Below are 22564 nucleotides of genomic sequence, written 5' to 3' on the forward strand. Positions count from 1 at the left end.
CGCCACCATGTTTGTTATTTAACGCGCGAAAATCAATTTTCTGTCAGGACGATTAATTTGCGTATTTCGATCGAGTTTCTTCCTCTTTTTTTTTTGTTCCTCCGTTATTTTTTCTTTCTACTTCTTTTTTTTTTTTTTCTTTTTTTTTCTTTGAAGATATTAAAACTTTTATTAATTTGAAAAAGACAAACAAAAGATTCGTATTTGATCAGGCGTTGTACGATTATTTTTATATTTGCTTTATGATACGTTAAAAAGTGAATTTTTAATTGAAATGTTCTTTTTGAAAGAACTCGATTCTTAATGAGCGTACAAAGAAAAGCATTCGCGTGTAATAACCCATACATATTCGTTTTAATACCGATGCTTACGAATTGATGCATGCGAGTGTTAAGTGTTCGGTGTAACAACATATATCCTTGACGCCTATGTTTTACGATCCATAACATATCGTTACACTTAACATAGCTAGGATAAGTGGGTCATGTCTGCTTCCTTCGAGAGAGAGAAAAGACATACAGACTGTAAATCTTAAGAACGAGCGTGGGAAATAATGTATGTATTCGTATGTAACTGTCGAATATTTTGATCGTTTTTGGTATCTCCATCATTAAAAATTTTATCTTCGGAATTCACGGACGCTTGAAAAATAAAAAAAGAAACAAAAAAAAAAAAAAAAAAAAAGAAAGAAAAAAGAAAAATGAAAAATAAAGGAATACGAAAAAGAAGAAAAAGAAAATGAAAATAATTTTTCGACTAACGACTTTAAGGCTCGACTTAGAAACTCGTTATACAAAAGGTACTATTGTAACATAATGTTACAAAAGCAGTTACTAGTTAATAGTCGATTTGTAGATCGAGTCGCACCAAAGACACGTCGGTTCAAAATGAGATGGATATTTACCGAAGCATTTCAAAAACATTCGTTTAATTATCGTACGTCTTTTGTATTCTTACGACCATAAAATCATTTGCTATGCAAAGAAATGTAAAACATAATTACGAATACTCATGAATTACGTACAGAGGCATTTTCCTAAGATAATTTCTATTGGAATCTTTTTATCGTTATGATCGTAACATTAATTACGAATTATTATTATTTAGAGAGAAGAAGAAGAAAAAGAAAAAAAAAGGACACTCTTAGAAGGACATCATTAGCTGGAGGGATTAATGATCTTTAATTTCTTTGTATAAAAAAGAAGAAAAACAAACAAACAAACAAACAAAAAGAAAATTATAAACGCGACGGAAAGAAAAAAAGGATTGAACGAAGATAGAGAGACTGAGATGTTGAATATTTTCTCATAGAACGTAACAACGGCCCCTCCCTATCTCGAAACGATACATTACATCAACGCATCGACGTTGTTACAATCTCAGAACAGTATATATATGTATATATATATATATATATATATATACATATATATACACATATACATATATATATATGGCTCGGAATGCATAATTAATAATTCTACCTACTTGCTTTCAATCTACCTTCATGTATCGCATCTAAAGCAGATAATATTGAACCTCCGCATCTCTCGAGAGCAAACGGATAACAACGATATGATGAATATCAACTTCTTCTTTTTATTTCGTCATGTATATATGTATTTGCATAAGTATGTAAATACTTATATATATATATATATATGCTTGATATATTCTTCGTATCATTCGTTGTAATGAACAGTAATTAGTTATATTCATTGCTATCAATAATCACGTAGAAATAGTCTTATCGATATTAATCAATATAACGTACGTGACTTTTAATAAATTTTCATTCATTAACTTATATTATTTCTAATTAATGGATTTACGGTTTTTTTTTTTCTTATCTTCTTTTAACGATATATATAGAAATTTTTTACGATATGTATAGGAAAATTTCTACAAGTGATTTTAAAAATAGACTGCTCCTTTATTTCGCGACTTTTTGAATTAATCTTTGTTCTTTTTTTTCTCTTTCAGATTATAAAATTAACTAAATGATTTAAAGAAAGAAAGAAAGAAAAAAAAAAAAAGAAAAGAAAAAAAAACCATCAATCGCTCATTCCATTCAAAATGTACAATTATAGGCTTAAAAATTTTGATATTTTTTTTTTTTTTTAATTAATACTACAAACATTTTAAAAATCTGATAAATAACGTTGCGTCGATGTTCTTTATTTCTTTTCCTTTTTTTAAATAAAATTTATCAGAAGACATCGAAAGTGTTTTTTTTTTTTTAACGCAATTCTAGTTAAAGCAAAGGAGCGTTGAGAGAACGACAGGAAAAGTATTCCATAATCGGAAAGTTTACTGTTAGATGGATTGACGTAGGGTACTTGGATTGTATCTTTAAAAGGAATGGAAATCCTACTGATCGTCGATCTTCGAAAGTACGCGTGGGTGCATTTTGGTGTCGGTCTTTGGCTTGATCTTAAAGAAAAAAATTTATATATCTGTGTATAACCAAACGGAGTTGGTATTATCGGGAAGGACTTTCACGAGGACACTTGAAACTTTCTTCGAGTGAAAACCGTTCTCTTTCTCTCCCTCTCTCTCTCTCTCTCTCTCTCTCTCTCTCTCTCTCTCTCTCTCTCGTCGAGAGATATGTATTTCGTATCCACTAGTTGTAACATTACCTTTCGTTCGAATCTTTATTCTTTTCTTGTTCGAATTTATCCATCGAAATTATTACAAATACATTTCTATTTCTTTGTTTAGAATTAAAACAAAAAAAAAAAAAAACAAAAAGAATTATTTTCTTTCGAAACATTCCAAATATAATAAAATTATATATATATAATAATACAAATCGAATAAGTAAGTTACTCGTTGTAAATTGTAATTTGTTGTTAATCCAAATCGAGCAAATAAATTGTTCGTTATAAATTGTAATTCGTTGTTAATTTAAATTGAGTAAATAAGTTACTCGTTGTAAATTGTAATTCGTCGTTAATGTAATCGCGAGTTAAGTTAATCGTTGTTAAAGTATAAATGTAAATTATCCTTAAATATAATAAGATATATATATATATATATATATATATATATATATATATATATATATAACTTTATGAATAAATCATTGAGACACTTTGTTTTATTATATCGATTTCTTAATATCGATTCATTGTCTCAATCTTTCTCCCTCCCTCTCTCGCTCTCTTTCTCTCTTGCATTCATACAGATGTGTTCCCTCTTACCGATGTCATTCAAACCTTCTTCCCCACCTAATTATTCTCTTTAGCCTTCCCCTTTCTCTATCTCTACTACACTTTCTCTTTCTCTCTCTCTCTCTCTCTCTCTCTCTCTCTCTCTCTCTCTCTCTCTCTCTCTCTCTCTCTCTCTTCCATCTCTCTATTCTACTTTTTTTCTAATCAACTCGATTATTACGAAAATGTTCTAAGTCAAAAACATAAAGTAATTGAGCCGATCGTTTAAACTTCTAATTATCTAATTATTCTCAATAAAGAATTATATACGAGTTCGAAAATAATCAGTTGGTTTCATTTCTTTTCTTTTCTTTTTTTTTTTGAGTTGGTTCATTTTTACTTTCTTTTTCCTTTTTTTTTTTTTTTTTTTTTAAATTCCTTTTCTAAGATAGACGAAAAGAATACAAATTGGAGATGATTGATAATCGATGCTGAATCGATTCCCATCGTTTAACTTCAAATCATTTAATTATTTTCAATAGAGATTTACGTACGAGTTAGTTAGACGTGACATTTGGAAATGATCATTAGCTTTTTTTTTCTTTTTTTTCTTTTTTTTTTTTTTTTTTTTTTTTACATTTGACTCCTTTTACTTTTGCTTTTTTAAGATCGATTTGAAAAGATCGAGAATGATTATGCTGGATCGATTTTCGTCGATCAACATCAAATCATATAATTATTTTCAATTAAATAATTATATCCTAATTAAACTTGATACTTAATAAATAATTTGTTAGCTGTTTTTATTTCGTTAGTTTGTTTATTTATTTCTTTTCTTTTTTTTTTTTTCTTTTTTTTAAAGATCGACGAAACGAATGTAATCCGAAAAGATCGAGAATCGATGCTGGATCGTTTTCCGTCGTTTAACATCAAATCATTTAATTATTTTCAATAGAGAATTAAATCCGAGTTAGACGTGACACTTGATAGATAATTTATCAGTTTTTATTCTTTTTTTTTTTTTTTTTTGTTAGTTCATTCATATTCTTCTTTTTTTTCTTTTTTTTTTTTTCTTTTAAGATCGATGAAACGAATCTAATTTGAAAAGATCGAGAATCGATGCTGGACCGATTCCGGAGGCTGCGCTGTCGCCTTACCATTCTCCCACGGGCGTTACCTTCTATGCCCGTGTATCCAGCGCCTACACAAGTATATTGGTTAATGTAAAGTAACGTTGACGTCACATATCCATACATGGCCCCATCGCGGGATCACGTGGGTGTCCAGCGTTATAAATTATTTCTCCTTCTGTTTTCTTTTTTTCTTTCTTACTTTATTATTTGTCTTCTTTTTCTTCTCTTTCTTCTCAATGTATCTTCACTTTCTCTCTCTCTCTCTCTCTCTCTCTCTCTCTCTCTCTCTCTCTCTCTCTCTCTCTCTCTCTCTCTCTCTATCGCGTTTTCTTTTCGAATCGAAAGACACATTCTATTTTATATAATAACTTCGAGGAATAGACCCTCTTTCCAATTTTGCTTTCGACCGATCTTCCTCTATCGATCGACCCACGTAAATTTGAGAAATTTATTCGTGAAATCAAAGAAACGAAACGAAAAGGAAAGAAAAAAAAAAAAAAAAAAAAGGAAGACAAAAAAAGTCAATCTTTTTTTTCTGTTCTTCGTCATCGATCGACGGATTTAAATTATTCAATTAAAACTAATTAGAATGACCGATCTTCCTCTATCGATCGACCCACGTAAATTTGAGAAATTTATTCGCGAAATCAAAGAAAAAAAAACGAAAAGGAAAGAAAAAAAAAAAAAAGGAAGACAAAAAAAGTCAATCTTTTTTCTGTTCTTCGTCATCGATCGACGGATTTAAATTATTCAACTAAAACTAATCAGAATGATGATATTAGTTGAACGTTCGAGTAGTATAGAAACACTTTGACCTTCAATTTTAAATGAATTATTTTACGAATATTTTCTCGAGCACGATACCTTCTTTTTTTCTTTTTTAATTGAAAAAATTATCCCAGTTCTAATATGTATTTCCTTTTTTGTTAAGCAATCGGAACTCCGTAATGCAATGATACATTTGTAAAGTCAAACAAAAAAATTAAATAAATAAAGAAAAAAAAAAAAAAAGAAAAAGAAAAAAAAAAATAGATATATAAACGTCCATCTCCCATTTTTGTTCTTCGTTATCGATCGATGGGATTAATTTATTTGATTAAACTTAATTGGGATGACGCGTTGATCGTCGAGGAGAAAAGAAATACTTTGACCTTCAATTTAGAATGAATTATTTTATAAAAAAAAAAAAAAAATTATTCTATTTCTAATATGTTGGATTATTTCTTTCTCCTTTTTTTTTTTCTTTTCTCTTTTAACATCACCGCAATAAGACTTCATAATGCAATAAGATAAAAATATTGTCTTATTATCTATAAGAAATAATATCTTTGCTATTCGACAAAATCAGTGGACACTTGAAAACAACAAAACGCTAAAAGATCACCGTTGTCTTTGCTAATAAATTTTAAATAAATAAATTTGTCTCTTACCATTAGTTCTCCTCCGATCCTGTATAATGAACACTCCAATAGAGTATCCTTAATTTATCCTACATGGGACATGAGAACTACAACTACCATTTCCTTTTTAAGGGTTAAAGAAAGGGTTTTCATTTGTGCTCGTCGACTCTAACAGATCAGAGAACTTCACTTTCACCGATTAAGGCAAAGAGCGATATATTTTATTAAATTAATTATTCGAATATTTTCAATATGATTCATCAAAATATTGAACAATAAAACTTACAATTTATTCGTTCGTGCAACACGTAACAAAGATTAAATGTGTATATTTATATATATATATATATATATATATATATATATATATATATATACATATATTTATTTTCTTCTTTTAATTAAAAAAATATTACGTATAGATTACAACGTCATTTAAATAAACAACTGATCCTGATCATATTCGTAATAATCATCAAGGCAATGTAAAAAATTGGCGACTTTTGTCTTACGCATTAAGAGAATGTAATATAAATTTATACATTAGAAAAAGAAAAAAGTCGTGAATTTTTCAAATTCACCTCGTATAATGGTATAAATAAAATAATCGACGGAAAGTTGACTTTACGATGAACATAATTATACAAAATTTGTGTTGGATGATAAAAGGAAGAAAGGAAAAAAAAAAGAAACAACAAAAAAGAAGAAAAAGAAGCGAGTTTTACGAGAAAGAAAAGATAAACTTCTTTTGGGCGCTCGATCGTATTACCTTTTATAGTGTGTCTAGTCGATGACACATATACGTATAAAAGACAAATCGGAAAAATTATGGTGTATCTAAGCGCCTGTACAAGTTAACTCTTCTAAAGGAAATTTCGTATGGTCGAGTTAAAGCCAAAAAAAAGAAAAAAAAAGAAAAAAAAAAAAAAAAATAAAAAGGAATTAAAAAGGAATTAAAAAGAAAAGGAAAAGAAAAAAGGGAAAAAGAAATGACCGTCGAAGCAAAAAGTATAATATAAAAGTTATCTGGTGAATTGTCGGTTGTCCTTCCCACGTTTACCCACCTGGCGGAAGGTCTTGGTACGTTGCAACTGTCGCGAGGCATTTGGATTGTTCATGTTCTTGAAGAAACCATAACCGCCCCCGCCGAGCCTTTTCCGTGGCCGCGAATCTTTGCTAGCTCCCACTTCTGTTAGTTATTATCATGTTAAGGAACAAGATTACATATGTATGTATGTATGTGAATAGTAGTTGTTAAACTATATCAGTCAAAGTACACTTTTAAACAGGTGATAATCTATGTTTGAAGATTTCAAATTGATAAACGTAATATGTTTTAAAATCTCTCTCTCTCTCTCTCTCTCTCTCTCTCTCTCTCTCTCTCTCTCTCTCTCCTTTTTTTTTCTTTTGAAAAATTCTAGTTATAACGAAAAGCTAAGAAACTATTGTCAATTCTTAACACCAACTATGTTTTAATAATGTATAAGGTAACCGTTTCGAGAAGCTATTCAATGTAAGTAGTTCGTTAAAAAATAAAAATTAGGAGATTTTAAAACTTGAATGCAAAAATTCATATGGAACAAATAATTGTATTAAATATTTGTTCTTAGTTTCTTTTTTTTTTCTCTTTTTGTTTTTTGTATAGATATATACTTTCCGATTTTTTTAAAAGGATACTCAGGTCTACTGCTGGTGGAACCACAAATCCAAAAGATTTGGCAACCTTTGCCAAATCCAATGTCTGGACGTCGAATATCTGTTTAAGATGATGAGAGTCGTATGCTCTGACATATGCCTTGAACGCTTCCTTCGCCGATATATTTAAAAAATAGTTCTTGGAGATCAATTTTTCGAGCTGAAAAAAGAATATATATAATAAACTACGAGAGCAAATTCGTACGAAAGGAACTCGTCGTCATTGGATGTTTAATAGTTTTTGATTTTTTTTTTCTTATTCTTTTTTTTCTCTTCTCTCTTCTCAAACGAACGATAGATAAACGTAATAATATCAAACATGTAATTTAGTCGATTTATATAAATTGCGTCGTGAAATATTAATTGACTAAATTTTAATTTACGTCTCTTTGTCAAAGATACTTAGGTAGAATTAAATAATAATAATAATAATAATAATAATAATAATAATAATAATAATAATAAAAAAAGGCAAAGAAGAAAGAGACGACGTATTTAAATGCAAAAAATATTGAAGATTTTTGAGGTTTCTCAACAAATTACGAAATGGTATCTTTCAATGTTAATTTCCAAATGCGAACGAAGCATCGCGGGGTTCCTGGATCGGTTTCGATCAGATATATAGATGGAAGAGGGGTAAGGGGAAGGGGAACAAAAAGGGAGTGGTGCGTGAATCACGCGTGTGGGCGCCATTTCGCACGTTTCTACCACAGTAGTCCTTCTTCCCCTCCACCATTGAAACTCCTCTTTCCTCTCTTCGAACCATCCACCCGTCCCACCCCACCCCACCCCACTCTTCGTCACGACGGATAGTTATATGCAGTTACGTGTGAGTGCAAGAAAGATGAAAAATAAGGCGGAGGTCGTGCTCCACACAACTTGGAAAAGTTGTTAGAAGGAGACAGAAAGAGAGAAAGGAGGAGGGTGATGGAGGAGGGAGGAGTGGGGAAAGAGAGAAATAGATGCAATGGAATGAAACGAGATGGAATATGAGACAAGAAATAACATTATTGCGACTTGTATATTCCTTGTAAACACGAACGATTCGACGCACTTCCGTACCTCGTCTTTTGCACTTTCACGCCACGAAGTAAGCTCGTCTACTACCATAATTGCGTCTCCTGCGATATCTTTTGTACTTTAGCTTTTGAATAATAATTCATTCCTTTCGAGATATTCATTATTCTTACCGTCTGCGTTTTGGATGATACATACAAATCGCGATGTTATGTTATTTTTATTCAAAGAACTATTCCGCGGGATTTTATTTAACATTTAGAATACTTCAGAAAAGAAAAAAGGATAATTAAATTTTGTAAAAATATTTTGTAATAAATAAATAAATTAATTAATTAATTAATTAATACCTGCAATTGTATGTCCGCTATTTTGTTCCATGAAAAATCAAATTCATTGACCGGGACTTTGGCTTGTTTAAGATAACGAAGGAAGCCTAATTCTTCTGGTCGTAGAATTAATAAAGCGTGTCCACTACTACCTTCACCACGTGCCGTTCTTCCAACGCGATGAATATATTCCTACGCATAAATTAAGATTTTAGATATATCTCTATGTTCGAAAGTATGTCACGCGATGTTAATATACGACACGTTAACATATAATACTCAATAGGATACCTTAGGATCATCCGGTGGATCATATTGTACGATCCAATCGACATCGGGTATGTCGAGACCTCTAGCAGCTACGTCTGTACATAAAAGTATACCGGAAGAAGCATTGCAAAATTGGAAAAATGTTGTAGTCCGTTTAGTTTGTTTTTGCTTTCCCTATGTTCAAATTTTTAATATTATTTTTTATACTGTGTTTTAAATTAATCAATTTAATGTAATATGTATATATATATATGTATATTGAATACTCACATGTATACTTAATACAGGAAGATCTATATAATTCAAAAGTTCATGATGATATTTGACTGACATGCAGGAACTAAAGAATACCATAATTTTCCTTTGTCTATTTTTCTTTAGGAATGTGAATAAAAGTAGAAAACGTTTTTCACTAGGACAAACTACATAGCCTTGTTCCAAACCTTCTACAGTCGCTTTATCTTTTTCATCATCGACGCCAACATATACAGGTTCTTTTTTTAATGCTAAACTTGTCAATGCTTCTACCTTCTTAGTTTGAGTCGCACTGAACAACATAGTTTGTCTTCTTTCTGTAATAAAATTTATAGAATAACATAACCTTATCTTTTCTGTTTCTTTAAAGAAAATTTATAATAGATTTTTTTCATTATTATTATTAATACCAACTTGGCAATATATTAATAATTTGTTTTAATTCCTCTTCAAAACCAATATCTAAAATACGATCGGCTTCGTCGATAATAAGACATTGTAGATTTTTGTATAAAAAGTCAGGGGTATTTTGAAGATGATCTAATAATCTCCCTGGCGTAGCAACAATAATATTTATTCCTTTTGCGAGTTTTTGTGCTTCTGTTTGTCTACTAGCACCACCCATTAATAGACCATACGTATGATAATGATATTTCATTAATTCTTTTAAAACACCAAATGTTTGCATTGATAATTCTCTTGTAGGAGATATGATAATACATCCAGTACCTGGAATTGTATATATATATATGTATATGTACATTACATGAGTTGATAAATTTATTACATAGTTATATTTATAAAGGACATACCATTACGCGGCATAAATTTTAATTTATATATTAATTCTACAGCAGGTATTAAAAAGGCCAATGTCTTTCCTGATCCTGTTTTGGCTGCACCAATTAAATCTCTGCCTTCCAATAATGGTGGAATAGATCTGGCCTGTATCTCGGTCATATGTGTAAAACCCATATCTTTTATTCCTTTAAGAGTATTTTCACATACACGTTCATTCAACGTTTCAAAACTATTATTTTTTGTTATTTCTAATCCTATAGAAGATCCAGGTACTATATATATGATAAAATATAATTTAGTATTATTTCTTAAACGACAATACAATTATTATAAAGTTTTTATCAAACTTACAGGTTTCCTCAACGACATCTGTACTATTTTTTGATTCTATATTTTCATTTTCTTCCATGGTATCCATTTCATTACCATTAATGGACTCCTCGTTTGACTCTTGTTCATTCTCAATTTTAGATGTTTCTAAATTCTTTTTCTTTTCTAATAATTAAATGTATTATTATTATATATTTATAGATCTTATATAGATAACATAACTACATGTATATAACTTACTTTTCGCAGGACCATTTTGCTTTGCCAAACGCTTATTTCCAATTTTTTCCTTTACGTCGTCGTCGTCTTGATCAATATTCTCCACAAGATCTTCATTTTTAATTTCACCTTTAAATAAAAATATCATAGAACAAAATGAAAATCTTTTTCTATAATCAAACTCATATTTTTTTTAATTATTAATATATATTTTAAATATTATATTGTAGAACAAATAACACTTTGTTATAAGTACATAACCTATATAGATTTCATTTACCATTTTGTTTGTCAGATCTTTCCTTTAATACTTTTAATTTATTCTTTTCTCTTTTCCTAATTTTTCTCATTAAAACTTTGTCGGGAATAGACATTTTTCTTTAAGAAATATTATACAGAAATTAATTTTATTTACACTAAATCTAAAAATACTTTATTTTTGAAAAATTCCCACGTGCTATACGTGTAAAACTGTAAAATCTGTTCACTACATTTCGTTCGAAGAGTGTGACTTTAGCGACATACGTGGATAAAATATAAACTAAAAACATATACCTATCGTATCGATTTCTATGATAGTAACAGTAAAGCTTTGAAACTAATTTTAGTTCATTATTTATCCGCATTCGTCGCTAAAGTCGCATATTTCTTGAAAGATATTAAATGAGTCTTATCTAGATATACATACGGGCAGTGTTGCCAATATTCAAAAGTATTCCTGTTATTTTTACTTTCATGAAGTATTTGAAAAAATTCTTTTCAAATGTTCGATGAAAGAAAATCTTTATATTTGTTAGAAGCTTGTAATACCGAGGGAAAAATTCAATAATTTTCTTCTAAGGATATTATAATATATTTTTTTTTAAATCAAAATTATTTTCATTATAACATTACGTATTACTTATATTTTATATATTATCATGGATTCGTTTTTTTATAAATAGGGAGAAATTTTTATGTCTGGTAACACTGTACATTGTTTCATGTTGTTTTCATGTAATATGTAGGCATGTATGTGGATATGTTGCGTGTTGTATGTAATGAAGTGCAATAGTTTGCTGCTGAAATTGATCTATAAAAACATATAATTTATATGTTAATCGTATTAAAGGGAATAATATCGTATATAATTTTAATTATTGTATGCATTAACTGATTTCTTATTTGCCTTATTAGTCATGATGGAACAGGAATTAAAGCAAAAGAATACATTTATTAGATTATCCGATGAAAGTGCAATCGATCAGGAATGTAAAGTACGTTTATTTCTAATATTTCGAATGTTTGATCTGACATAGATATTGAATTAATATATTTACAATATTATTATATCATATGTTATTGTAGGAAACATTGATAAAAAAATTGCAAGCTAAGACGCAAGCACTTTTTCTTTTAAATCAAGAACTCGATCAATGTAGATTACAAAAGGATCAATTTAAGTTAATGGCTGAACAGATACAAGAACGATTTATACATTTAAAGAAACAGATGAATGATCCAAAAGAATTCAATGGGTAATTGATATTATATTATTATTGTTTTTATATTAAATCAATATTCATATCATAATGTATTTATTTTTTAGTTATAATGTAGATAGCGACTTTAGGACGTTAGATCTTCTTGCTGAATCAAGAGAACAAAATAAATGTCTCCGATTGCAAGTTGAAATGTTGAGACAGAAGTTAGGCGATGTTCAAGGTGATATTAAAATATTGCGTACAAATAATAATCGCAGTAGTAAAGAACAACAGGAAACACAATATACGTCGGCAATACATCAAAAGGAAGAAATGATTGAACAATTAGAAAAATTGAATATAAAGGTTGTTAATTTAATTTAATTTAATTTTTCATTATTATCAGTAAATTATAAATCGTGAAAATAATATTGCTATTATTAACTCGTTCTAGTGTTCACAATTACAAATAGATTTACAAACTGTTCTCGATGAGAAACATGAGTTAGAGATAGAAAGAGATGCATTCAAATGTAAAGCACATAGATTAAATCATGAACTTTCCAAAGCATTAAATGCATCCAAACCAATGGATATAGATGCTCTTATTAATGAAAATAGGTAAATTCTGAATTATTGTTCAGTAATAATAATTAATAATAATTAGCTATTATTTGATTATTTAGATATTTGCAAGAAAGATTACAACAGTTACTTGAAGAAAAAGAACTGGCAAGACAATCTCTTTCAAAATATAAAGTAAGAATAATTTTTTTTATTGAATATTTAAACTTATTCGCATTAATTTGTTCTTATTGTCAGAGTATGCTGGATAGTAAAAGAGCAAAAGGGACCATTAAATTGGGTGTTAATCCTGCTGCTGGAATGGTGATGAAACACAAGCAAGGTTTATTGTTTCATTTCAAAGTATTGGTACACCTTATTTTAGAAGTAAAATCTTTCAATCATTTAAAAATTTAAAGATTATAAGTTTGTTTATAATATATCATAATTTTAGTTGAAGAGCTTTTGCAGCAAACACGTATACCAATTCAAAAATCTACTGTTGCAATAGAAGAATTACATTGTTTGTGTACTGCTCTGATGGAAGCGTTAAATGATAAAACTTTAGCTTTAGCACATCAGAAAAAAGCTAATAAGTAAGCCTGATGTAAATTATATTAAATATATAAAAATAAATATTATGTAAATAATATATTCCTATTTAATGTGTATACAGAATTTTGGCTTCGAGAATTTGTGAGTTGGACAGTATGATAGAATCACCAACAACAACATTATTGGAAGGCTACACAAGTGCTGATGTTGATCAAAAATGTAAGTTTTTATATAAATATTCTAATTTAAAATCGTTATAAATTATTACGAATGTTACTTCTCAGGTAGTAGTCTTCGTAATGATCTAGACCACATATCAGAATGCACTACGGAAAAAATCAATGAAAATGTGACCAATACAAAAGAAACAAACGTAGACAATTCTTCATCTTCGGGAATACAATCAGTACATACTATACAAATGAATCTTCCTAAAAATTTAGAAACTTTAGTTCAAAAAGCTTTGAATAATTTAAAAGATGCCGATAAACATGATAAATAAAAGTTTTTTTTATATATATATTATGAGAAAAAATACAAAAGAGCATCTGAAAATATATGAGCATGGAGCAATAGATGGTATTATTTATTTATTGACTTTGATAAATTATAAATCGATCAAATAGTATTAAAAATATTAAAAAAAAATATATATATATACGAAATAACCAAAGAATATTTTCATTATCAATTATTTAATCATAATGCGTTTTATAATGTTATGTTTTTATAATATTATTGTTGTGATATCACACATCTATAAATTCATTGTATTAATTTATTATTTTATTATTTGTCATTGATAGAAAAATGATTATTATTTAGTAAATGTATCTATACATATGTATTATGTACATAATATAAGAAAAAAAGAAATTTTATTAATAAATAATGATGTATATGTATATACATATATATATATATATATATACACATATACATTATATAAAAATATATAATAGTATATATAATTATGAATAATTAGCATATGCGATATCAGCTGCATTACCATAATAAGCTGGTTGACAGTAAAAAGAACGTACGAGATAACGCCTTTCACGTAAATATTTTTCGTGTAAGACCCAATCTAATTGATTCAACCAGGAATTAAAATTTGTATCAATGCTATGCAAAGAATGTCCAGATTGTTGTTGGTATTGTTGTTGTTGGCATTGTTGTTGCTGCTGTTGTTGCTGTTGCTGTTGTTGTTGTTGTTGTTGTTGTTGTTGTTGCTGTTGTTGTTGTTGTTGTTGTAGTTGGTAATAATAATTAGCATATTGTCGATTTCTATATTATGAAAATATTTTATATCGAAAAATGAAAGTATTCATTAGGAGTAAATGAAAATAATCGTATTTATATCTTACATAATTTTTTGCTCTCTCAGTTTCATATCTTTTCGTCTTTTCCATTCTTTGAAAACTTTATCATTTATGATACGTTTCATTTCCATTTGTTTTTGATATGATTTAAGATTCATTTGTTGAATAATTCGTAATTCCTTAGATAATTTTTGTCTCTCTTGCGTTTTCTGTTGTTTCTTCATACGAATATACATCTATTTTCGCGATTATTTTTACGAATACAATTTAAAAATTGATAGTTCAAATAGATAGAAATATTTTATATATATAAGGAAAAAAAAAAAATATTTCAAACCTGAGCAAGTTTCTTTGATTCCATCTCAGCTAGTTTAGCTTGTAATTGTTGCTGTTTCTCCTTCTGTTCTTGTTTGATCATTTGTTTATACTTAATATTTTTTTGCTTTTTCCAATTCTCAAATGCTAAGCTATTTTTATTTTCACGTTTCCTGTTAAAAGAAGAAGGAAAATAAATTTTTTTTTTTATTTTTCTATAATAGCTAATTTAATTGATTAAATTTCTTTTTTTTTTTTAATTAATCGAACATTTTTTTATCCTCTGTTTTATCATCGTTCTGAATTAGATCATATTTTGTGTTCTTGTTCGAGTATGTTTTTTCTGTCTTAACTTTTGTGTCATTAGATAGAACGATATTTTGATGTTCAATGGCATGATTTTTTTGTTTTATCTAAAAATATTTAAAATGGATATTAGAAATTAGACATCCGTACATTTATATTTTCATTTGATAAACTTACTTGATTAATTGGAATTTGAGAATTGAATTTATTAAATCCAATAATGTTACTAGTAGTTAACGAACGAGTTTGTACGCGAGTTTTTAAATTAGTATATTTATTTTTTTTAATATTATTTAATATGGAATCACTTTTGGATTTATATTTGAAGTGTGATTTTGCTTTGCATTCTCTGCTCGATTCGTTTCTCAATTTTTCATTTTTTTTCATATAATTATTAATTGTAATTTTAGATGATGGCAAATTAAGTGCGTGTTTTAAAGTTGATTCGTTGCTTAGTATATTCAATGAAGATGTATTCTAAAAATATTATTAATTTTAATATTGTAGATGTTTTAGAAAAATATATGTAATTGTAAGGTAAAACCTTATTAGTATCTTCAATAGGTTTCTCTGATGTTTTTCTTAATTTTGAATTTTTTAATTCAGCCATTTTTTTGAAGTACCATTCTTCATAAACAACCTTATGTAGCTTGGCAATTTGTGCTAATGTTTAAATTTTAAATAATATTAAATATTGAGAAATATATATATATATATATTATTGTACATGTACAATAATACTAACCAGTATTTTCAAGTGCTCCATTGATCATTTGCTTCACGATGCTTCCTAAATCTTCGACCGAAACACTTTTAGTTTTGATTCCAATCGACATGATTAAAATTGATTTTTAATTATAAAATTTAAATGTGTTTATATAAAATTATTCAATTTTATACATGATGATAAGAGTATATAAAGCAGAAAAAAATTAACATACTCGCATCATAAAGTTTTACTTTTTTTTAAAAATGATTTTTTTAATTCAATCATTTCATAAAAAATATATTTTATAAAACTTACAAATTTTGATACAAACGACCATAAATTAGTGACACTAGACAGATGACAAAATGGCCTAGATCTAAAGATGGCGATTGTAATGCATACATATACATTATGACTTAAAAGTATTGCTGAAAAAATGATATAGGTTTCATTCAAACAAAAACAAAACAGAAGAAAAAACAATGATAACACAATATACATACACACACATATATATATATATATATATATATAATAACAATAAATTACATATATTCAATGAATATACACTTGGTCACATTATTATGTATTCACAATAATATGATTAATAAATCAAATTGACATTATACTGTACATGTTTAGAAACTGTACAAAAAAAAAATGCCATTTATTATTCCTTGGCACATGTCAAAAATATACATATAATGAATTTATTTTAAATTGCCTTTTATCCAATCGAGATATTGCGTGACACGCGTATAAACACCAGGATAACCAGGTTCACCACATTTGTTACCAAAAGATACGATGCCTATCTGCATCCATCGACCTTCGGCTCTTAACATTAACGGGCCACCTGAATCACCTTGACAAGCGTCCTTGCCACCTTGACTGTAACCAGCGCATAAGAAATTACTCGTAATTGGTTGAAAGTAAGCCGCATTACAGTCCTCATTTCTCCATACGGGCAATACTGCTTGTCGTTGAACTGTACTTTCCTTTCCACCTGTTACATGTTTTCATAAATTTTTCTTTTCACGTCTAACACAACACAACGTTATATACACTTAGGATGATTTTAAATAAGAAATTACCATAATAGGTTGTTCCCCATCCAACCACAGTTGGTCTAGCACCAGCAAATGCTTCACTACGAAAGCGTCCCTGTGGTAGACATATTGGTATTACATAGGGTGACTTTTTCACAGGTCTGTTTAACTCAAGGACAGCGATGTCGTTGTAAAAACCAACTCGAGAAAATTTTGGATGAGCATAAATCGCTTTAACAGCATAAGTTTCTGGTGAGGACGGCTCGTCGTCTCTTTCTAAATCTATGTCACCAAGGCGTACTGTGAATTGCCTCGTGGCGAATCTATCATTTAAATATGAGAAACGTTAGATTCATTTTACAATTCCTAATTTACCTGATCTTAAAAATAATATAAAAAATAATAATAATAGAAAAAAAAAAAAAAAAAAAAAAGAATTGTTTTCTTCACTAACGGTCGTTGTCGTTGATCTCTCGTACAATGCGCAGCAGTTAGAATATGCCGTGGTCCAATTAAGGAGCCTCCACACCAAAATTCTGTACGTTTAGAACCATGAAGAAAAATAGCTGCCATCCATGGCCAACGTCCTGGCAATGCTTCTTCACCTCCAACGACCCTATACTTCCCAGAATTTCTCACTCCACATTCTAACATATAAAAAAAAAATATTCGATTCACTTTCTCGATTGATAATGAAATGATCGTAGAACGAAACTTATTATCAAATACCTTCGTCGTCTTGTATGTAATTATTGTCGACAGTGCCTAATGTCTCGACATTGTTCGAATTATTAATTGACAAGTCTGGCATTTGGATCGTTCCGGTCGATGGTTCTAAAGTAGATGAATCAACTGGATACAATGGTATAGGTCGTGGTGTAGGTGGTTTTATAGGACGATATGGTGGTCGAGTTGGTCGAACAGTGGTCTGGATTAATGCAGGTGAAATGGTACCAGTAATTATTCTGAAAGATTAAAACCAGAAATCAAATATTAATCGATAGCTCTTTAAACTTCTTTTTTTTCTTTTTTAACTTACCCATCATCCGATAAATCGTCTGATTTTTTCGTAGGACAACAAACACCAGGTACGAATATACTTTTAAAGCATAATGATTGTCTTAATTTTTTTAAATCCAACAGCAATTGCGGACAATTGCTGAGATCTTGACATTTCCCCGATGAACCCTCTGCCGTAATGCATGTAGGTAATAAAGAATCTCTATCTCTGTTAGCTAATTCCACTGATTGTTGAGGAAGTGCTTGAGAAATAGGTTTTGATAAATTTGTAGGTGTTATCGCTATGACTGTAGGTTCTAATGTTGTCGTTGTTGTTGTCGTCGTCGTTGTTGTTGCTGTTGTTGCTGCTGCTGCCGTTGCTGTTGTTTGTATCTTGATTGATGGTTTGGATGTTAAACCAACACCTCTTCTTACCAATGGTGCTATACTGTCTGTTACATTGAGTCCTATGGTATTTAAAAAATACATATTTATAAATGATCATGCGAATGATTTTTTTAAACAAATTAATAAAACGATCTCACCTAAAATATTTTTCGAAATGGTATACAATGCAGATGGAAGTTCTTTTGGCGGGCTACTTGAATTTTCCATTCCTCTCGTCATATTAACGATATAACTTCCCACGGTATTCAATGCACCTAATGTTTCGCTTAAAGTCGCCAAAGGATCAGTCTGTTCTTCTTCGATCTTAACGAAGTGTACATGGGGCGGTCGAATTTGAACGTCCCTTCTGTACAATTGACTTCCCATTCTTCGTACCCCAGGATTCCATATTTCCGATGACCATCCACGCGTCGGTGGTCCATAAGACGTTGGCATTCTATATCCTAATGCTAAATATTACATTAATTACAATCGTAACACATAAATTTGAATAAATCATCTCTATACTTACGTTGACCATGATATCGTACAATTTCTTCGGTATACGAAAGAGCTCCATCGAATATATTCCATATTAAAAAAAATTCTGTAATTAGAAAATAACTTTTAAAAAATCATATTTGTAATCTCCAATCTTAAAGTTGAAAATAAAAATAGAAAATTTTTTGATCGGATTTATGAAATTAAAGAAAAAAAAAAAAAGAAAAATAACGAAAACGAAAGAAAAGTGGGGGGAGACGGAAGGAAAAGAAAAGAATGAAAACATTTTTTTTTTTCTGTCCTCACATAATCTCACGTTGTGTAACGATATATATATATATATATATAAATTTGTCAAGAATTCTTTTATGGTAACCACGTGTTATCTTTCTTTTTTATGATTCGATGAGACGATGGAAAACCCATTACTCAAATGTGTGTTCTGAATAAATAAGTATTCCTTCCATATGTATTATGCAATACTTGCGAAAAGTATAAGTCGAAAGTAACTTTCGAATATTTTCTGATGTTTCTTCGAATTCTTGATCGAAGAATATGAGTTAATAAGAATTTTTGTTTATGGATGTATGATAAAAAAAAAAAAAAAAAAAAAAAAAAAAGGAAACGGAAGGAAAACAAGTCAAGAAGGACGACCTAATTTATTTCAAGTAATTCCCGATTGAACTAGAATTTACAAATATATATCTTTTCTAAATCCCCTCATAGGATCCGGCTTCTAAACTCATTTCGAATATTTCGGCAGAAAGAAATATATTTGAATCAGGGAAGAACCGGTTTCAAAGTAACCCAAATTTTGAGGTGTATCATTATAAAATAACAGAGAGAGAGAGAGGGAGGAGACATGTTCTTCATTTTTCATTTCTGCTCCTTTGTCAATAACACTCTGCCATTGTTACCGAGGCGATCTTTCTTTCTTTCTTTTTTTTCGTCCTTTCTTTCGAAGAACAAGAACAAGAACAAGAACAAGAACAAGAAGAGAAAGAAAATACGTAAAGAATACGTATAGCTTAGAAATGTCTCTTTGTCATCCCACGTTCTATTTATCCATATTCAATGAGACATGACATTTTTATATCGTTTAATGGGTTAATTACATACAAGTGGAGGAATAATAATTTCTTTCTAAGGAATATTAATTCTTTTTTCTTCTTTATTTTTTCTTTCTCTCTCTCTCCCCCCCCTCTCTCTTTCTCTTTTTTTTTATTTTCTTTTCTCTTCTTGAAACTTGATTTTCATTCAATGAATAATCTAACATAAAATTTATTTGAATGACATCGATAGTATGTATACGAGTCATTTTGTCACGTTGAATGAAAAATTGATGATCAAAGATGGACACACACACAGACAGACAGACAGACAGACAGAGAGAGAGAGAGAGAGAGAGAGAGAGAGAGAGAGAGAAAGAGGTGTAAGGGGAATCTAATTACAAAATTACGTGTGTGCGAGAAAAAGGAGGATTTTTCGGAACAAGTTACTACACACGGACTTCATCGACGGTGAAAGTTGCTCGACGAGAAAGTGTGCCTTTCTTCCGTTCACTGACTCATACAACAGTCAATACATTCGAAGTATTTACATCGTGGATAAGATCATTTATCTCTGTTAAAATAAGAAGGTAGTAAGAGCGAAAACGTAGTCATTGTTATACGACATTCTCTCATTCTTATCTGAAAAATTTCAATCGTAAATCTACGAAGAAAGAAAGTTTAATATTTCATCGGATTTAAGTGCACGTATATACGTGTTATAATATGTGTACCATGTATTGGAGTTGTACATAAGTGTACAATACCTTTTGGTCTTTTCCTTTTTTTTTTTTTTTTGTTTTTGTTTTCTTTTTTTTTTCCTCCCCGTTTTAAATTCTTCCATTCTGAAAACATCAAATTTACTTTATCGAAATTGCATAATATCGTTTTACATTGCTTTCTGAATGATGTCGTCATAACGTAACACTATTGACATTGAGTTACATTTGATACCAACAAGTTCAATTAGATTATTATAGAAGAGAAAAAAAATATAAAAGAAGGAAAAAAATACCCGCATGATAGGGGTGCAATGATATTACGAATTAATATTTGATATTTTTTTCTGATAAGAACGATGGGAAAAAAAAAAGAAAGAAGTAAAGGAACGATGACTATATTTATGCAATAGCCTATTTAATTGCTTGATATGACTATTTTTAATTGTATCTAACTAAGATATTCATTGAGGTAAACTTAATCTAATCGTATTTGTAAAATCATTGGATTAGATATATGTTTTCATTAATCTATTTATGATAATGATAGGGTCTCAAGTAATTATTAAAGTAGAAATTAGAAAAATCAGATTAGTTTAATATGGATATGAATTTTTTGCTATCAATCGAGAAATATAAATACTTATGTATGTATGTATGTACATACAAAAAAGGAACTCTTATCGAAAGCGTTACGTTCTGACGCACGGTGAAAGTGTGCTGAATTTCAGCAAATTGAAAAAAAAAAAAAAGAAAAAAAAAAGAGAGAAAAAAAAGAAAAGTAAAGAATAAAACAAAAAAAAAAGGATAAAATAGATTTCGTGTCAGATAACACGAAAAGAATTTTTTTTCTTTGTTAATATTAGAAAAGTTACAGTTAATAATAATCAACACGTGATGAGAAATACACTTGCGTGTTCTTTACGCTTTGTGCTTTTTAATTATGACACATAATAGGAGCACGTGGCTCGGCAAGTTACATACATATTTAATTATTTGTTTTGTTATGACAAATAATTTAATCATTTTCATTCAATATATTTCTATAATATAAATTTAAAGATAATGTCGAATAATTTTATGTATACATATACATATACATATACATGTACATATATATATATATATATTTTTTTTAACAACCCAATAAATATTAGAATATTTATGCACGTGTAAAAAAAAATAAAAAAAAAATATATTTATACATACACACACATATATATATATAAAAAAAAAAAAAAAAATGAAAGAACAAATTCAAAATCACGAACAAGAGACCTACTGACATTGGTTTGAAATCAGCCAGTAGAAAGTCCATGTTTTCTACGATACACGCCTCTATATTTTATTTTATTTTATTTTTTATTTTTTGTTCGCAGTAATTTCTATCCTTTCTCTCGATATTACATGTTGCGACAAATCCCATTTTAAAGTGTCGTTCTTTGATATTGAAAAAAAAAAACAAAAAAAAACAAAAACAGAAATGAACGAATGCGCGATTGAAAATAAAAACTTCACTACCGTCTAATATCACACTCTTTTATCAGGATCATCGTAGTAGTAGTAGGTAGTAGTAGTAGTAGTAGTAGGGTCTCTCTTGTAAACAATACACTTACTAAGGAGAAGTAATGAAGAGAACATCATCGTTAAAAAAATTTCCAGCAAGTTTTCACGTACATTCCAACACACTTAATAAGACGACACGATTGACTGTCACAGCACACCTGATACCTCAAACACGTTGTTACTCAGCAGACGACGCAGAGCTGAACTATTAAAAGAGAAGACTTCTCTGTCGTGAAGATCACCAGAGTACCGGCAAATTATGCATGGTATCGAATTTGAAAAGAGAAAGAGAAAAAAAAAAAGAATGAGATAGAGAGAGAGAGAGAGAGAGAGAGAGAGAGAGAGAGAGAGAGATGAGCAGAAAAAAGAGAGAGGAGAGAAAGGAGATAGAAGAAGAGAAGGGGAGAAAAGAGAGTCAAAGAAAGAGAAAGATAGGCAAAGACGGAGAAGAGAAAGGAT

At 29.2% G+C, this 22564-nt stretch overlaps 4 protein-coding genes across 5 annotated transcripts; 1 reads left to right on the plus strand and 3 right to left on the minus strand.

Moving 5' to 3' along the window:
* Positions 1-6385: 6385 nt before the first annotated feature.
* Positions 6386-11105, minus strand: LOC124424918 (probable ATP-dependent RNA helicase pitchoune). Of its 2 annotated transcripts, none has more exons than XM_046964520.1 (10): positions 10882-11105; positions 10623-10730; positions 10404-10547; positions 10064-10324; positions 9666-9980; positions 9267-9568; positions 9018-9170; positions 8748-8918; positions 7363-7540; positions 6386-6874 (listed from the first exon to the last, which is right to left on the minus strand). In XM_046964520.1, exons 1-10 carry the CDS (start codon positions 10973-10975, stop codon positions 6708-6710), a joined length of 1893 nt encoding a protein of 630 aa, XP_046820476.1. In that variant the 5' UTR covers positions 10976-11105; the 3' UTR covers positions 6386-6707. The 2 variants fall into 2 exon arrangements, with proteins under 2 accessions (XP_046820476.1, XP_046820477.1); XM_046964521.1 differs by having other exon boundaries at positions 10619-10730; positions 10882-10957.
* A 428-nt stretch (positions 11106-11533) lies between these two features.
* LOC124424920 (coiled-coil domain-containing protein 149) lies at positions 11534-13899 on the plus strand. Its single transcript, XM_046964522.1, has 9 exons — positions 11534-11857; positions 11949-12118; positions 12190-12430; positions 12519-12685; positions 12751-12823; positions 12887-12971; positions 13083-13224; positions 13305-13402; positions 13468-13899. Exons 1-9 carry the CDS (start codon positions 11780-11782, stop codon positions 13683-13685), a joined length of 1272 nt encoding a protein of 423 aa, XP_046820478.1. The 5' UTR covers positions 11534-11779; the 3' UTR covers positions 13686-13899.
* Positions 13900-14119: 220 nt separating this feature from the next.
* On the minus strand, positions 14120-16003 carry LOC124424606 (putative cyclin-dependent serine/threonine-protein kinase DDB_G0272797/DDB_G0274007). Its single transcript, XM_046963916.1, has 6 exons — positions 15872-16003; positions 15304-15603; positions 15091-15233; positions 14843-14993; positions 14551-14741; positions 14120-14470 (listed from the first exon to the last, which is right to left on the minus strand). The coding sequence occupies exons 1-6, from the start codon at positions 15890-15892 to the stop codon at positions 14155-14157; spliced, it is 1122 nt and encodes a 373-aa protein (XP_046819872.1). The 5' UTR covers positions 15893-16003; the 3' UTR covers positions 14120-14154.
* A 407-nt stretch (positions 16004-16410) lies between these two features.
* On the minus strand, positions 16411-22506 carry LOC124424605 (proclotting enzyme). The gene is made up of 8 exons (XM_046963915.1): positions 22156-22506; positions 18803-18877; positions 18429-18740; positions 17924-18350; positions 17614-17849; positions 17339-17531; positions 16930-17207; positions 16411-16841 (listed from the first exon to the last, which is right to left on the minus strand). Exons 1-8 carry the CDS (start codon positions 22181-22183, stop codon positions 16546-16548), a joined length of 1845 nt encoding a protein of 614 aa, XP_046819871.1. The 5' UTR covers positions 22184-22506; the 3' UTR covers positions 16411-16545.
* Positions 22507-22564: the final 58 nt, after the last annotated feature.

This window comes from Vespa crabro, chromosome 6 (assembly GCF_910589235.1).
Source record: "Vespa crabro chromosome 6, iyVesCrab1.2, whole genome shotgun sequence".
NCBI lineage: Eukaryota > Metazoa > Arthropoda > Insecta > Hymenoptera > Vespidae > Vespa > Vespa crabro.

Coding starts and splice junctions, on each gene's coding strand:
- LOC124424920 (XM_046964522.1), top strand. CDS start 11,780: ATGATGGAACAGGAATTAAAGCAAAAGAATACATTTATTAGATTATCC. Junction 12,686..12,750: donor GCTCTTATTAATGAAAATAG/GTAAATTCTGAA, acceptor TTGATTATTTAG/ATATTTGCAAGAAAGATTAC. Junction 12,972..13,082: donor GGTGATGAAACACAAGCAAG/GTTTATTGTTTC, acceptor TCATAATTTTAG/TTGAAGAGCTTTTGCAGCAA.
- LOC124424606 (XM_046963916.1), bottom strand. CDS start 15,892: ATGGAGCACTTGAAAATACTG. Junction 15,604..15,871: donor TGGAGCACTTGAAAATACTG/GTTAGTATTATT, acceptor TAATATTTTTAG/AATACATCTTCATTGAATAT. Junction 14,994..15,090: donor AAAACAGAGGATAAAAAAAT/GTTCGATTAATT, acceptor TTCTTTTAACAG/GAAACGTGAAAATAAAAATA.
- LOC124424605 (XM_046963915.1), bottom strand. CDS start 22,183: ATGATGTTCTCTTCATTACTTCTCCTTA. Junction 18,351..18,428: donor CATTTCGAAAAATATTTTAG/GTGAGATCGTTT, acceptor TAAATACCATAG/GACTCAATGTAACAGACAGT. Junction 16,842..16,929: donor ATGGGGAACAACCTATTATG/GTAATTTCTTAT, acceptor AACATGTAACAG/GTGGAAAGGAAAGTACAGTT.
- LOC124424918 (XM_046964520.1), bottom strand. CDS start 10,975: ATGTCTATTCCCGACAAAGTTTTAATGAGAAAAATTAGGAAAAGAGAA. Junction 10,548..10,622: donor GCAAAATGGTCCTGCGAAAA/GTAAGTTATATA, acceptor TTTAATTATTAG/AAAAGAAAAAGAATTTAGAA. Junction 9,569..9,665: donor AATTATTAATATATTGCCAA/GTTGGTATTAAT, acceptor ATTTTATTACAG/AAAGAAGACAAACTATGTTG.